The 17,282-nt window shown below is 46.7% G+C and overlaps 1 protein-coding gene across 5 annotated transcripts in view; it reads left to right on the top strand.

Annotated features, from left to right (window-relative positions):
• Positions 1 to 17,282, top strand: part of ASTN2 (astrotactin 2) — an 882,793-nt gene that overhangs the window by 113,396 nt on the left and 752,115 nt on the right. For all 5 annotated transcript variants that reach the window (XM_040482114.1, XM_040482112.1, XM_040482113.1 and 2 more), the window contains exon 2: positions 14,518 to 14,705. In XM_040482114.1, the coding sequence (XP_040338048.1) occupies positions 14,520 to 14,705 (186 nt within the window). In that variant the 5' untranslated portion in view covers positions 14,518 to 14,519. The remainder of the gene's footprint in view (positions 1 to 14,517; positions 14,706 to 17,282) is intronic.

Genomic DNA, 17,282 nt, shown 5'->3' with positions numbered 1-17,282 from the left:
AAAAAAAAATAAAATGGGAGGGATGTTAGCCTTTCCCTTTGAGCCATGTAGTTTTGGTTTTCCAGACATCTTATATTAGGTTGATTAGCATGAGCCATAACTATGACCGTGGCCCAGAGAATGTTTTATGCAAAGTACCTTCTCATAAATATTTCCCTTTATTTTCTGCAGTGACCTAGGGAAGGAGTCAGGAGACAAATTAGTCCTCCCATTTGACAGATGAGAAGACTGAGGTCCAGGGGTACAAGTGCCTCCCGTAGGGTCACAGAGCCAAGACCAGAGTGGAATTCGTCTTTCCTGACTGTTAGCCTGGCAGTATGGGACCAGCATCCCATCATCTCACTGGGGAGTCTGGCATTTAAATCAAATGATTAAAAAAAGAGAGAGATGTCTAGTAATGGTCACAGGAGTTCTTGTGCCCCACGCTGTTGGAGAAGGGCATGATTTGCCATCATTCAGGTGCTCACTGTTCAGGTCATGAAGGACATTGGGGACAGTCTGAGCCTTTTCCTCACTCTCCTCTGGTGCACTCAGAAAATCAAGAGGGTCCTTCCCTCCTCCCCACCTCCAGCCTGGTATCCTCTCATGTCCCTTGCCTGCCACAGGGCACCATCTGTGGCGGGTCTAAATTGGACTGAATGGTGTGGAATTGCAAGTCAAAAGCGTCCTGTAATCATCCCGCCACCGGCCTGGGGCTGCGCTCCATCGCAGTGTTATAAATAAGGGTAATGGAGTAGAGGTTGAATAATAATCAAGGCCACCGTGAACAGGCACGGGGCTTATTTAAGGAATATAGGGGCAGATTATGCTTCCGAAGCTGTGCAGCTGGGAGCCAGTCCATACCCACGCACTCTCTCAAATCAGGGCCATGGAGATTTTGATTAGGAGGAGATGGGGCTGAGGACGATGTGGCAGGACCCCACCTGGGGGGGGGGGGGAGAGTTTTCTGAGGCCATGCCTTCTGTTCTGCACATGCCCATTGAGCACCTACTCTGAGTTGGGTGTTAGGGAGATAGCAGGCAGCAAGGGAGAGCAGGCCTTTCATTTTAAGAAGCTTGGAGACTCAGGGAGCAGAGGGTAGGTGAGGTGTGAAATAACCAAAGCAGTGATTACAATACAGTGTGATAAGCACAGCAGTGAAAGGAAGAGGGGCTCCCGACCCCAGCATTGGGGGCAGGGAGGCTTCACAAAGGGAGTGACATTGAGTTGTTCTTCCAGGTATCTGTGGCTGTGTAACAAAACACCCAAAACTTAATGGCTTACAGCGGGTTTTTAGCTCATAGTTACGTGGGGCTGGTGGTTTGGGCTGAGCTTAGTTGAGCTAAGTTCTTCTGCTGGCCTTGGCAGATCTCTGCCAGGCTTTCTCATGTGTCTGTGGTCAGCTGGCGGTTTTTCCAGGAGCTGATGGTCCGGGAAGGCTTCTCTCCACCTGGGAAAATGGGCTGTGTTTCCCTTATCACCCAGCATGTTATCCCACGCTCCATCACATGGCAGTTTGAGGGCTTCCAAGTGCGGCAAGAGAGAGCAAACCCTGACACTTTTCAAGTCCCTGCTTGTGTCATATTTGGCATTGTCTTTTTGGCCAAAGAAAGTCCGGCAGCCAACTCTGATTCGAAGGGAAGAGGGATAGACTCACCTCTTGATGGGGATCTGCAGTGTCACATTGCACAGGTGTAGACGTGAGGGGACGAATTGCTGACTGTTGGGTCTACTTACAGCTGAGTCCTGAAGATCCATAGGCAACAAAGAACGAAAACAGCCTTGGGAGAGGGAAGCGCGTGAACAAGAGCATGGGGGCATGCTTCTATAGGCAGGGCAGTGGGGAGGGAATGACGCAATTGGAGACCTAGGCAAGGCACAGGATGCTGACTGGCCGTGAGTTGGCCACATCACATGCCATGTGATGCAAGTTGGGGCAAGTTGGGGCTGTTCGGATTGATGCTGCAGGTGTTCTGTGGTGGGATAGGGGTGAGGTTAGGGGACAGGTGGACCCATATATTCTTAGGCTTCACCTGGTTCTTCCCACTTCTGGGTCTCAATGTCTCTAAGTAACTTTTCCACCCACTGTGTCTCAGTATTCCCATCTGTGAAATTGGAGTTGGAAGTCTCACCCTCTTGGACCTTGATTTGAATCTTGCATTGGCCCATAGTTATCAAGCACCTGCTATTAAAAAGAAGGCTGAGCTACTAAGAGGGAAATAGAGGAGATAATAGTCACTCTTGGCCCAGAAGAGTCTCATGAGCTAGCAAAGGAAATGAGAATTGCAGACTGGTGAGGTGAGTGAACCAGGGAATGGAGTAGAAACGTGCCAGAGGAGCTTAGAGCTCAGAGGAGGGAGAGGGCATCTTGGACAGGCCTTTTCGGAGGGGTCATCTCAGCGAGATTTTGAAGGGGGATGATGTCTGTTTTGCAGAAGGAGAGGTTCGGGCATTTCAGGCAGGAAGTGCAGTGTGGACGAGAACGGAGAGGCCGTGATGCTGCTCAGGGCCAGTGGACTGTGGTGCAGATACAGAGGCAACGGGTGGCCAGCGTCTGGCACTGGGATGAATTAATCAAGTGAAGGGATCCCTTCATGTCCAACTCTCCCACCCTACTGCAAATAGCTGGTGGAGTCAGGGGCAGGTATGTTCACCCTCTTCGCTTCTGTTCGGTTGTGGGATTTTACAGGTTTCCTTCTTCCTCCCTTGGCCACAGCATTGCGTGGTACCATGCTCTGCTGACACGTTACGTTTTATTACCTGTCAGGGGTGAGTCCAAGCCTGTGGCTCTCAGATGGGGAACCTCTGGATTGAGGTAAGGAGGTTGGGGATTGACAAGTCAGACTCAGCAACAGAGACCTAAAGAGCCATCATGGTAGCATCTTTAGGCCGGGTGGAGGGAGCGCTGGAGTTACAGGGAATTTTACACCCTCCCTCCTTAGTGGTAAACCACTTTTAGGAGTCAGGGAGACTCCACCTTTTGTAAAGCTCTGTCCTGCCCCCTCCCCAAATCTTTGTCTCAAGCCCCCTTATAATCCTTGAAGAGCATTGCATTATGAGGCTGTGTAATTCAGGGCAAGTTGCTACCTCTCTATGGTCCCCATTTCCTGGTCAGTAAAATGGTGGATTAGATCATCGATCTCCATCACTTGGTACTCGTTTGTATGTGAGGTTTTCTGTGATTCCAGGTCATAGCCAGTAGAGGTGACTTAAAAAGGGTGTATGGGGGGTGTGGATACTAGGGACTAGGCCACAGGGTCGTGGACACAATTTCCAAGTGAAGCAGGACACTTAACCTCTGCCTCCTCCTTCTCTGTATTCTGTACTGTGCCGTCCCCCACTGCTCTCGAAACAACCTGATTCTTGTCTTGACAGTGGTGAGATAGGCAGAGTGACGAGAAGACAGACAGCTGTCAGGGAATTTGCAGGTGCTGAATGCAGTGCTGGCTCCTTCAAACAGGCATCTTTCTTAATTCTCGGGACATTTGTTAAAGATTGCCTTTAAAAAAAAAATAGATCATTTATTAATTTATTTCCTTAGAGAGCCTGTGAGAGCAGGGGAGGGGCAGAGGGAGAGGGAGAATCCCAAGCAGGTTCCCGCTGTCAGTACAGAGCCCAGCATGGAGCTTGATCCCACTAACCATGAGATCATGACCTCAGCTGAAATAAAGAGTTGACGCTCAACTGACTGAGCCACCAGGTGCCCCAGAGATTGCTTTTATGACTCTCATTTTCCATAGGAGGCAAGTGACGCTTAGGGAGATAAACCTAACTTACTAAAGGTCGCTCAGCAGGAAGGAGCAAAGTGGTTTTAAAAATTTACTTCACCCCAAGACAGAACGCTTCATATACCTCTCCCAGGAGAGATTTTCATTTTAAAAACAGAGGGCTCAACAGCAACACTTCACCCCGCAAATGACTCCATCATGATGGGATATATGGACAGAGCACCTGGCTGACTCGGAGGTGCTGTCCTGGTACTCCTGGCATACCCCCGGTGTGGACTTGGTCCCTCCATCTTTTTACTCAAATATGCAAACTCCTTTTCTCAGCCCAGTTAGGACAGTGGGGAGAACACTGGATTTGGAATCAAGAAACCAGAGCTTGAATTCCCGCTCTGCCATGCTCTAGAGGGAAGATCTTGGGAGCATCCAGTCACCTGTTGAGTCCTGGGGTAGCACAGCTGAACAATGGATGTCCTACTCTCTCCTTTATTTATGTGGGTTTCCCGCCCCTAGCTGAGTGCCTGGCACACATGAGTGGGTGTTGGTGAAAGTTAGTCCCTGTCCCCATTCTTTGGGCTCCCTCTCCACATCCATTTGCAATGTTGTGAAATAGGGGAGGGAGAAAAAAAAATTCATTGATTGTTTGGATGCATTAAGCAAAGAAAGGAAAAGAAAGAAAGAGAGAGCAAATACACAGAGAAACCAAGAGCAAATAGTGAAGCTAAATGACAAAGAAAGACCAGGTGAGAAAATGCAGCAAGGGAGGGAGGTAAATGCTTCAGGAGAGAGTAACCAGGAGTAATAAGATTCAGTTCTGTCAACTATCCATCTATTTTCAAATAGAATCTGAAATGATGTGCTTTTCTCCCTTGCCAATAACTCTTAATTCTCTTCCTCTCCCTTATTTACCTGGATATAACTGTATTATTTATCTCCACTGGGTGGCCAGGGAAAGCAGGTTTTTGTTTTTTTGTTTTTGTTTTTGTTTTTTGTTTTTGCCAAAGACACAGTTCTCCAAGGAATTGAGAGGGGCAGATTGGGGGCAAAGGCATAGATGAGCTGACAAATGGGGGTGAGGAAGGAGAGGGTCTGAGGTACTCCTGGGGTATCCTCGTCCAAGTGCCGTTCCCCTGGCTGCATCCCTGCCCCTGCTGTCTCTCCATCTTCTACCCCCTATCCCCCCTACCCTGCCGAGGTGAACTCCCAATCCACGTACCTCAGTGATGCATCCTGTGGGCATTTAACCTGGTCTGACATCAGGATCGCTTAGACTTATAAAATGTCCAGATTATGGACTCTGCCTGCTTAACTTGTCCAGACCCCTGATAAATGAGGAGCATTAAGTCACCCCTCACATATATTCCTGTGACACCCTGTGCATGCTCTCTCGTGACCGGTACAACAGGATTGTCACTTTCATTGATTTTCCTTTTCCTGCTCTCCTAGATTGTGATTTTCTTGAGGGCAGGGAACTCCTGAAATGTGCGTTGAGTGACGCATTTATTCAACAAACATTTGTTGGGCACCTACTGCATGCTAAGGACTGAGGACAGCAGTTACCTAGACAGACGCAATCTTGTACCAAGAATGAATGAATGAATGATTAATATATAAATGGATGAGGGGCGCCTGGGTGGCTCAGTCGGTTGAGTGTCTGACTTTGGCTCAGGTCATGATCTCACAGCTTGTGAATTTGAGCCCCATGTCGGGCTCTGTGCTGACAGCTCAAAGCCTGGAGCCTGCTTCTGCTTCTGTGTCTCCCTCTCTCTCTGCCCCTAACCCACTCGCATTCTGTCTGTCTCTCTCAAAAATAAATAAACATTAAATATATATATATATATGTATATATATATATATATAAATGAATGAATGAATGAATGAAACTGAAGCAAGAGGAAAATATGGCCATTGTTGCTGGATAGTGGCCATGGAGGAACATTCATCTGGAATGGAAGGCAGCAATCAAATTGGTCTTTTTTTACCTGATCTGTGGGACCTGGCACTGAGCCTGATTTACCTAATCTGCGGGACCTAGCACTGTGCCCGACACATTTTAGACAGTCATAAGATATTTATGGAGGCTATATATTTTTTTAAGAATTTTATTTTAAGTAACTTCTACTGCGCCTAATGTGGGACTTGAACTGACAACCCTGAGATCAAGAGTCACATGCTCTACCGACTGAGCCAGCTGGGTGCCCCGTGGAAGCTACATTCTGGAATGATGGGGGCAATGATGGCATTTGCTTTTAGGACTGAGATTTTCGAGATTTCTAAGCATATTGCTAGGCATGGCTTTGTTTTCTCTTAATTCTGTGTCAGGTGTGATATAAGTAGGATAGTAGGTGACCCTTCCCACCACACACACACTTTACAAATAAAGAAAGAAAATCATAGAGGCTTTCTGACTTGTCCTCAGGTAAACTAGCTAGTTGGTGGAGAAGTATCACGCAAACCTCAGCATGTGACTCCAGATTCAGTGTTCTTTTCACAAATCCAGACTGTGTGATTATCGATTAGGTTAGAAAGACGAGGATCTATCCATCCATCCATCCACCCATTCATCAGCCATCCATTTATCCTGTCACTTTAATTTATGGTATTTGGAGAGCTTCAGTTACCTCCCAACTAGGGCTTGATCTGATTGTAGGAAGGAGTCCCAAGTGGGGCCTCATACTCGTTATTCTTCTGGGAGATAGCCCATAGGTAAAGGCAGCCCCTTCTTTACTTTCCTCTCTGCACACTTGCTATATCCTTCTGTTCCCTCTGCACTGATGACCCTCTGCTTTTTCTGCTGGTTTCCTCCCACTACCCCCTTTTGCATCTGCAATCCTGTCTTTTTGCCTTTGTGCCATTCATCCATTTACAGTGCCCTCTGCCACACGGCCACTTGTTGAAATCTTGCCCATCCTTTAAGGCTCCTCCACAAAGAAACTTTCTAGATCCAGCCAGAAGTCATCTCCTCTCCTTTAAGCTTTCTACTTTGATTTATAGTTATTTATAACATGCTTTTTCTCCATTCCTTGGCCCAAGCTCCCGAGGATAGAGTTCCTCAATGCCAGATCTCAGAAAAGGTTGGTTGACTAAATGAATCTTTAAAGTGAGCATGTATCTGCCTCTAGCAGATGCAGAGGTAATATATATTCAATGTAGAAAATGTAGAGGAAAATGAATCAGATCATGATTAAAATCGCCTCCGATCCCACCATTTAAAGAGCACTATTCTTGATGTTGCAGTGTATTTTGTTGCAGTATATTTCTTCCCAGCCGTATACACGCATACTTATGTCTAAACAGAATCATAAGATTATCTATTTTCTGTGTAAACTTCTTGTCTGTCTCCATCAGAAATGCAAACACCCTGAACGTTTGAAGGCTTTCTCTTCATTTGCATTCTCCAGGGCGCCTAAACTTGAGCCAGATGTTAAGTAAATTTCTGTAGTGTCGTTATATGGGAATCAAGCCATCGCTGCTGTCCTCAGTTGGCATTTCTTCTCTCCGTCCTCTCCATGCCCATTTGAACTCAGATACGGGGACAGCTCAGTTCAACTCAACACATGTTTGTGGAGCCTTCTGCCCTGCATTTGGCCACTGTCTCAGGCACTCAGGTACACAAATGGCTCTGAAGTGTCCCTGTACTAGTGTCCAATAAGAGAGAGGTCAGCTGTATAAACACATTTTAACATAGGTAAATACCAAATGCTGCATAGATAAATAGCAAAGACCAAGACAGTGGTAAAATAGGATGCTGTAATTATGTGTGTGAAGTAATATGTAACAAATGTAACTGGAATGCTTACTGAGGATCCCGATTAAGGTTAAAAACTATTTTGTGCTATTTTATTTAATTCTCAAAATAACTCTATGAGGTGTTTTATTTATTTCCATAATAGCAGAAAAATAGCTCTATTTCTATAATAGCAGGTGCTATTATTATCCTCATTTGACAGATGAAGAAACTGAGGCACAAGTAAGGTAAAAAGTTTATCCAAAGACCCCCAGCTTGAGCACAGGGGAGCTGTTGTTCAAATTCAAGCAGTTGGTCTCTCAGGGTCTATGATATTATATAGCATGCAATACTTCCTCTTTATAGAAGCGTAAAGGAACTTCTAGCTCATATGGGGGTCATGGAAATCTTCCAGAGCAGGGGATAGGGTTGTGTAGGAAAGGGTCTCCCAGACTCTGAAGAAGCATTTTTAGTCGAGGCAACGAAATGATGTGTTATAAAATTAAACTGATTTCTCTTGGCCTTAAAAAAAAGGCATCTTCAAAGACATTGAATTAGGAAAGAGTACACTATATGTGGAGATTACATAAATATTTGATCAGATTTAATGTGTAAGTGCAGGGAAAGGAGTGAAGAGGGGTAAGGCAGAGGAGAAATTCAGGTGCTGGGCTCATGAAATTAGGTTTTATCCTGAGGGGAATCAGGAGCCATTGAAAGATTTTGAGCAAGGGAATGATGTGGTCAGATTTATAAGTTGGAAATTTAATCCTGGTAGCTATTTGCATGATGGTTGGAAGGAAGCCTGGAGGTAGGCATACCAGTTGGGGCCTTCTAGGTAGTCGCCACTGACTCCCTAAGATCCACTCTTCACCCTTTCCTCCTTGTTGAGGGCCCTGGAAGACTGACCTGTATGAGTTGCTCCGCCTTAGGTGTTTGGTTGGAATTGGCCCATGGAAGGCACCTGCAAGAGATTAGCAGGTAGAAGGAGAGTGAGGTTGGAGCATTTATTACCCCACCACTCCCATGATGGGCCGTGCCTTGTCAGTAGCTGGGTTATTCTACTGAAGGCCACAACTCCTGTCTGGCAACCCTTTCCTACAACTGTGGCTGTTTCATGGTTTTATAAATACCCCTCCCCTTGCCCCTTTGGGCCTAGGGTGGTGACAGCTCCTTGCTGTTGTCAACCTTGAGGTGCTTCATCACTGGTTTACCTTAATCCTGTCTGTGTTGATTAATTTTATGCAATTTTATGCAATTTGACTTTGTTTAGAGGATGTCCAGAGAGCTGGTAAAACATTATTTCTGGATGTGTCTCTGAGCGTGTTTCTAGAAGAGACTAACATTTGAATCCGTAGACCAAGGAAAGGAGAAAGGCCTTTATCAATGCAGGCATCGCTCAACCTGTTGAGGGCTTGAACAGAACCAAAAGGTAGAGGAAGGACAATTTGCTCTCTGCTTGAACCAGGATACCCCATCTTCTCCAGCCCTTGGGCATTAGCCCTTCCAGTTCTTGGGCCTTTGGACTCAGACTCAGAGATTTACACCATTGGCTCCCTCGGTTCTCAGGACTTTGGGTTTAGACTGGACTGTGCCACTAGCTCTCCTTCTTGAAGATGGCAGATTTGGGACTTCTTAGCCTCCATAACCATAGAAACGAACCCTTCGTAATAAGTCTTTTTCTCTTATATAAATATATGTATATCCTGTTGCTTCTATTTCTCTGGAGGACCCTGACTAATATACTTCCAAAGTCTTTGTAAACAGTCCCTTCTCAGCGACCTTACTGAGTGTGTCTTCTCTTCTGTGATAAGACCCTGACTGGCACAAGGCCATTTGAAGTATTCCACAAGAGAGACGATAAAGGTCTGCATTAAGGCAACCATTGTAGACATGAAAGGAAGGGCGTGTGTTTGAGATATATTTCCTAAGCACTCAGCAGGACTTGCTGTGTAGAGATAACCCACCCCCGCCCCCATGAATTTTGGGACAGCTAATGGCAAGGATGATGGAAGTTAACATCTCTACCTTTCTCAACTCTTTGTACCTAGGCAGTGAGTTCGTCTCACGTAATGTCTGCCTTCCCTCAGCGAAGCAAAGACCATTTGCAAACTCATCAGAAGCACTCTCTGGCCTTCTGTGAATAATCTGCTGGAGGGTCAGCTGGAGCTGACGGAGGGTTAGTTAGCCACTTGGGAGATGTTACCAAGATGGCTGGTGATCAGAAGAGCTGCTTATTTTCATAATGACCTTCAGGAATTAAATAAAAATACAATGAGTGCCATAGATTAGGAAGAACAAGCCAATTAAAAGCACAACACGCCTTCGGGAATTTTTATTTCTTTTCCAGGAGGCTGAAAGGCATCTGTGGCTGCTGAGGCAGGATGGCGGTCTACCCAGAATCACTGATGAAGGCTGATCCGCTCACTTGGCTTTAGCGGGTGGTTGAGGGGATTTGAGCCTATTGAATATTTCACGAGTTGCAGCCCATGGGGGGAGAACAGAGAAAGGTGAAAAGGCAATCCCTGTGTTTCTTTATGATTCCAATATAAAACCAGGCTATCCGAGGTGGGAGGGAGGCAGGCAGTGGAGTCAGCCTACCGCCGGAAGGCATGGCGCACCAATTCTCCTACTTTAATATCTGCTGTTTCGTTTTATATTCATCATGTCAGCATAATCTGCCTTTATGGGAATCGTCTTGGTTCCCAACCAAATGCGTTTAGTCCCCCTTTTGCTTTAAGTTTGATTGTAATGTGACTTGAAGACTTCAATGAAATGTTTATATGGAAGGACTAGGGGAAGAGGTTGGGGAAAATGCAATTGGAAAATCAATCAGCGGGGAATTTCAGGAGCTGGCCTTGGTTATGCTAGTATTTCTTTGACCTGTTTTTAATGGACAAAGGACTGGCGCTCTGATCAAGTGTACTTTGCTGATTCCCGACCGCATGCAGAAGAGAGTACACTGTGTCGCTAGGGACTCAAAGCCCTTAACCCTGTGTCTGAAGTACATTTCCAGCTGACATCCCACCACACTCCTACTTGCACATGCGGTGTTAGTACCCTGAAATACCCAACTGCCCAGCCTGTCTCCATGCCTCCTCTCTCTGAAGGCCAACAATATTTGCCCATTCTTTGCAACGTTCATGTCACCATGTTTTTAGAGTGGCTCCTTGTCTCTAAGCTAGGAGAGTCCTGTCCCACCTTCAGATTCCCAGTGGAGCTTACTTACTCTTTCTTTAATACTCTAGTGAGGTTAAACTCTACCTCCGTAATCTTATTATGGATATGTGTGTGTGCATGTATTCATCATTGGCAATTCAGTAATTTTTTCTTGAGCACTTGTTATGCGTGGAGCACTTTTAAAAGTACATGAGATATGGCAGGAAATCCCTGCTCTCCTGGAGAGGCAGGCATTAAATACATGTTTAAGAAAATGCATGGGATTGGGGCACCTGGGTGGCTCTGTTGGTTTAGCATCCGACTCTTGATTTTGGCTCAGGTCATGATCTTGCAGTTTGTGGGATTGAGCCCCATGTCAGGCTCTGTGCTATCAGCATGGAGCCTACTTGGGATTCTCTGTCTCCCTGCCCCTCCCCCACTAGCGCTCATGTATGCTCTCTCTCTCAAATAGATAAACTTAGAAAATGCACAAGATTAATTTAAATAGTGATAAGTGCTATAACAAGTTTTTGTAAAGGGGATACCAGAGAGTGTGATGTGTGTAGAGAGAACTTTAGCTAAAACTGGCAGAGCCTCTCTGAACAGGTGTCACTTGGTCAGGGAGACTAACACCGAGGAGAAAGTGGTTTGCAGGGTCTGGAGGAGAGTTCCAGACAGACAGGAGAAAGAGTCCTTCTTTCCTGAGACAAGAGTAAGAGTAAGCCTGGTCTGTTTGAGTAACGGTTGTAAGTTTGCAGGGCTGGAGCACATGAGGAGGGGATCAGTCAGAGTAATGCGCAGATTCTGGGCCACAATAAATGGAGAGTGTGTGCATGTGTGGGCAGGGAGATGCCAGATGGGCGGTGGGTAGAATTTCTGCCACTAAAGAAAGGACTGAGCTTCCTGAAGGCAAGATTATGCCTCATTTCATTCCATGTTCTGAACTACTAAAGTACTCACAATTGAGTAGGCCCTCAATGAAGTGTGTTGAATGAGTGAATAAACAAACACAAGCATGAATGAATGAATGAGTGAGTGAACGAATGAATGAGGGAATGGATGATCAGGCCTTCTGCTTCCGCCAAGGTGGTTTTCTCTTTGAGGCTCCATGGCCCTCCTCCCCGCCTCAGCAACAGTTTCCTTCCTTTGTAATAGAGTGAGTCCAGAGCTGATCTCTGTGATTCAATATTTACTGTGTTTCACACACTGTTATTATCATTTAACGTTTACTGTCTGCTGACTGTGCACTCATCGCTGTAGCAAACAAAGAGCTCAATCTAGTTTTGGTTCATGGGCTAATTTAGTCAAGGAAAAGGAGATGTTGTAAGAGCTACCGGCATAGTAGAAATTGTGTGGACTTGAAGTCCACTGGGTCCATCTGGGCATACATTCACCAGTGGCCTTAAGTGAGTGACTCACCCTCTGTGACCCTCCGTTTCCTAATCTGAACATGAGGAGGACAGGCTTCTTCAATGGTGGGATTTTGAGCACAGGCTGGGGAGGGAGAGCTCCAGGAGTGAAGAGTGCAGATTTTAGCCAGCGCTCCTTCACTGACTCTGCCTCCCCTGTCCCAGGCTGTGTCGATCAGATGTGGCGCTGTAAGTGCCTGGCGGTCTGTTGGCACAAGGGTCCTTTTTTTCTGGAGCTGCTGAATGAGAGGCAGCCATTTCCAGAGGCAGCTTGTAGCCGTGGGTTCTCTGGGCCTCTGGTTATAGGTTTTAATGCCCTGGGAGAAATACGAGTGAGGTACTGAGCAAGGCCATTTACCATGTCTTCACCTTGCTTCGGCCCAGCTGGCTGGCTGCCAGAGATGTTGCTGCCAGGGCTTCGGGTGCTGAGGCCAGGAGGTGGGGCGGTGCGTGGAGAGAAGGTGCTGGGAAGAGGCCCACTTCACAGACTGGCCACCCAGCCAGCCTCTCCCGTGGCGCCCCACGGTGAGCTCTTAGGGTCCTTGTGATGGTCTCCAGCCCTGCTCAACTCTTAGTGCATCCCAGGTAGGTTTTCACTTGGACTTGTAACCTCCTGTGTTCTGGCCACCTTGTCTTTTACTTGGAATGAGGTGGGAGGCTGTTGACGGTTTGGCGCTGAGGGCTGATGGGAGCTAACAGGTTCTGGCAGGGCTCCTCTGGTTCCTGTGTGGGAGTGGACAGAAGAGCAGAGAGGCAAGAACGGAGTCCGGTCAGGAATAGCTTGTAGTAAGTCAGGCAAGAGAGGGTGGTACCTTGGCCCAGGTGGTTGCAAGAGAGGAGCCAAGAAGGGAAGGGACTTCGGGGTGGCTTTTGAAGGATTTCCTGGTGGACTGGAGGAGGAGAGGGAAAGAAAGCAAGCAGTCAAGGATGTCTCAAGGATTTTTTTTTTTCAGAGCGGCTGAAGGGTAAATTAGATCCTGTGCCTGTTAGTAATAATAATGGTAATAAATATTAACAGCTAACTTTTTATAGCACTTATGAAGTGCCAGATGCTCTTCCCTAAGGACTGTTGATTGTGGACCTCAAGGAGTTAGTCTATGGGGGGTGGACGATGCAAGAATAATTCAGTAGAATTTGGTGAGCAAACATCATCTCTTCAAGGCGACTCTGTTTCCTTCAGTGTCGCCAGACTTGGCGGGGGTTGTAGTGGGGCATAGGGAGAGCTGACTGGAAACGAAGTTCTAACTCTGTTTCCCCACCAACCCTCCTTAAGTGTGTGTGTGTGTCTACACAAACATGTATAGGAGGTCTTTGGTGACTATGGGAATACGACCCCTAGGTCAGCTCTGTAGTGCAGAGCTCCAAGCTCCAGACATCATTACAGCTACTTGTCTACGATGGAGTGTTTTCGTCTCCTATGGTAACCCTCGCTTGAATGAAGTCCTGGAACCCTAACAACCTTCCCCTTTCTTCATAAGATACCCTGATAGGCCTTTGTCCTTCTAGGACATTTCCAGGGACATATTCCCTCTAGTAGGCAACATTATGAAAAGATTGTATGATCTTGGTACAAGGACACTTCTTTTAAGTAATCTCTACACCAAAGCGGGAGCTCAAACTCACAACCCCAAGTTCGAGAGTCGCATGCTCTACTGCCTGAGCCAGCCAGGTGCCTCCAGTGCAAGGACACTTCCTGAAAGCTAATGCTGTCACCCTTCTTATTTAATAAGAGGCTATGTTGGTACTGAATGGAAGTACTATTAAAATAATCATTTAGAGGTCAGGTGACTGTAGCTTCCTAGGAGGTTCTAACTTCCCCTTGGTCATGGGAGAACATTAGTGTAGGGAAGTGACTTTTGAAGTATTTTTAAGTCATGGAAACTTGGTGCCAACACTCCCTTGCTGGGGGTGCAGTATATACACTAGCAAAAAATGGGGCTTCTCTGACTGAAGCAGGAGAAATAGGCTCAGAACAACCCCTTTGCCAAGCTCCTTTCCTAAAAAGAGTAATTCTGAGGCACCCAGGCTGGGCCACATGTTCTCTTGGGCCTTTCCAGCTCCGGGGTTCTGCAGTGATGCCCTGACGCTTCCAACTCAGCTTTTAAAGAATTCACACTCTAAACCCCTGCTCTTCTCATGGATGGAGATGTCTTCCCTTCATCGTCTTCTAGTTCCATGGCCTCAGGAGAATGTAAACTCTTGAATCTCTTGCTTAGATTGATTCTGCTCACTTTGATTGAATGGACTGAATTGCCTCATCATGGATGGTGCTATACACAAGGACCCCAGACAGACTGGGTTCAAATTCTGTCTCTTACACTTTGTGGCTTGGGGAGATTCTTGGCCACAGTTGACCACGTACAAATGGAAGCGATGGTGTCCGGCTCATAAAGTTGATGGATGGAAAGGCATCCAAAGTAGGTGCCTTCTGATCTCCTGAACATGTGTGGCTCTTTCCCTCCCTGGAAAACCAAGGCCCAGGCAATGCCGCTCACCCAGCGCCTTTGGTCTTGTCTTACAGAGATGTCTGGCACCGCGGCGGACATCTCGCTGGTGCACTGGAGACAGCAATGGCTCGAGAATGGCACCTTGTATTTCCACGTCTCCATGAGCAGTGCCGGGCAGCTGGCCCGGGCCACGGCGCCCACGCTCCAGGAGCCTTCAGAGATTGTAGAGGAGCAGATGCACATTCTCCACATTTCTGTGATGGTGAGTGAGGGGGAATGCCGTAAGGTGCTAGGGGATGGAGAGGGTGAGTTGGGGAGACTGTGGAGGGAGGCAGGGGTTGCCAGTGGCAGGTGGAAGAGAATTGGCTGAGTGCAAGAGGTTAGAATGATAAGCAGAAGGTCAGGTGGATTCTGTGGTGTCACTTGGACTGATGCATACCCATCCATCATCTGTCAGCTGTGACAAACTAATTGTGCTTCAGAGAAGAGAATAAAGGGTCTCCAGCTCCTTGGCCTTTTGGCCAACATCTCTGGGAATAGCTGTTTAACATCTGTCACGTGCTTGGCCTGCTCCACCGAGGGCTGAGGTTCAGTGCTCCAAAATACAACTGGCCTTTCCAGGAATGACTGAACAAACAAAATCGGAACAGAATTGGAGCAGGGCTGCCCTTTCCCAAGTGCCTTTCATAGGCCAGGTGCTTTGACCCTCACAATACCCTCTGCAGTGTAGATTGTACATGGTGACCCTTGGCGCTGGGCTAGGCTTAGCCATAGTCACACATCGAAGCCCCTCCATTACCCTCCTGTTGTAGTTGTGAATACTGAGTCGCGGGGGCAGAGAAACTTTACCCAAGGTCACATAGCTAGTAAGAGACAGAGATGCTCTTGGGCACTCGAACCCCTAAGCATGTCTGACTACAAAGCCTGAACTATGTCCTCCACACTATTTCTCTTAGTGCAAGAATTTATTGACTGTCCAAGCGTGTGTCAAGCACTGTGCAGGGCACATTTAAGGACATTATCTCATTGCATTCTCACCAAGAATGCGTGGAGTCAGGCACGTCACCTCCATGTGAGAGATGAAGTTACGGGCACAGAGAGCTGAAGTGGCCTTCCATCTCTGTCGGCCCTATGACCTGGAGCTCTTGGAGTCTGCTCTCTCTTCAGAGAAGGCTGTTAGGGCTTAAATCACTTGCATGGTGGTCTAAAATGTATGTAGGCTCATATTAATGGTTTCTTCAAAAAGCTGTAGTTAATGGCTCTGCATGGTAGATAGGAAAAAACAAATTCATTATGCAGAATGTACAGGGTCTAATTGGCTCAAGAAGAGATCTGATAATAGCTACAAGTGACATCCCCCTAGTGCTTTTCACTCTTCAAGCCATTATTTTCTCTTGTAGCATGGCTCTGCCGAATGCGTAAGGATAGGAAATGTGATTCCCAATCTACACGTGAGAAAGGTATGGCTCAGAGAGGTGAAGAATTTGGCATAAGGCCACTCAGCGAAGCAGCACTAGTGTGCACTCCTGTATTTTCCATTCAACAGTCAGAAACATTTATTGAGAATCTGTACTGGGGACAGACCTTTGCTCTTGGTCTCCAGTCTCCTGGTTCCTCTTCACCGAACACTGTGCATTAGACATTCTGATTAGGGCTGAGTAAGAGCTTGGAAGTTTTCTCTTTTTGGAAAAACACACACATACCCCAGCCAGACAGCAGTGTTAATTTTGGACCTAACGCATGCTTATCACGTGGAAAAACAAATCAAGGCCTTTGTGTTATTCACGGAATGAGTGCGATAGACTTTTCCCATATATATATTTTGCAAATGATGCAGCCACATGCCAAGCCAAGTGAGTGCCTGCATGCTAACTTTGGGGTGCAACTGTTTCAGGGTACTTGCTCAAGAGTTCACAGGCCATGGGACACCATCTGATGCTAAGAAGACTCGAGGGGGCGTGACTTACTTTTTTCATGTTGGAGAGTGAGACTCCGTTTTTGATTAATATTTATTAAGCATTTTCTGGATTTGGCCTCACGTTTACTTGTCTACATCCTTCCCATAGCCCAGTAACCTAGATGGTATAATCTCAATTATAAATGAGCCCTGAATGGACGTTCTCTGCTTCCAGGTTCAGTGTTACTTCCACTAAATCACACTCTGTCTCCAAGGACTGTAGGTGTTCTTCACCTTTTTATTCTGCTCAGTGAGTTCAGCTTGGAAAGGAGAACTCATCAAGACCCACACGAATCTGGAATTCAAGATGTGGCTGGCAGAGTAGGCCCTGTGGAGGTTGGCACAATCCAGATCTTCCCTGCCCTCACACTAATGTGGCCCAAGGCTACCACCTTGTGGTCCTGCCAGTTCTTTTCCATCTTCAGGGCTCCAAAATCTGGATCTTTCCTGTCCTCACCTTACTACCTCTTCAGGAGATAGAGTCATGTCCAGGAAACCTTGAACCCCAAGGCATTTGTTGATGGCAGCCCGGCTTCTCTGAGGTGAGGTAGGGTGACGTGGAGGTTCATAATAAGCACAGGTTCCAGAGCCTGAGTGCCTGGGTGTAAAGTCCTGCTGTGCCGCTTACCACTCTGGATGATTTTGGACAAAGTTTTAAATTCCTCTGTGCCTTGTTTTTGTCATCTGTAAACGAGGCTTCCACCAATACTTACTGTGTACATACACCAAGCACTTGTATCAGATGGCTTGGCACCTAAGACCATTAGCTCTTATTCTTAGGGGTTCTTTCTTTCTTTCTTTCTTTCTTTCTTTCTTTCTTTCTTTCTTTCTTTCTTTCTTTCTTTCTTTCTTTCTTTCTTTCTTTCTTTCTTTCTTTCTCTT

The sequence above is a fragment of the Herpailurus yagouaroundi genome, unplaced genomic scaffold (assembly GCF_014898765.1).
Source record: "Herpailurus yagouaroundi ecotype Mexico unplaced genomic scaffold, PumYag 160, whole genome shotgun sequence".
In the NCBI taxonomy this organism is placed as follows: Eukaryota; Metazoa; Chordata; class Mammalia; order Carnivora; family Felidae; genus Herpailurus; species Herpailurus yagouaroundi.
This window is presented reverse-complemented; position numbering and strand designations above follow the sequence as displayed.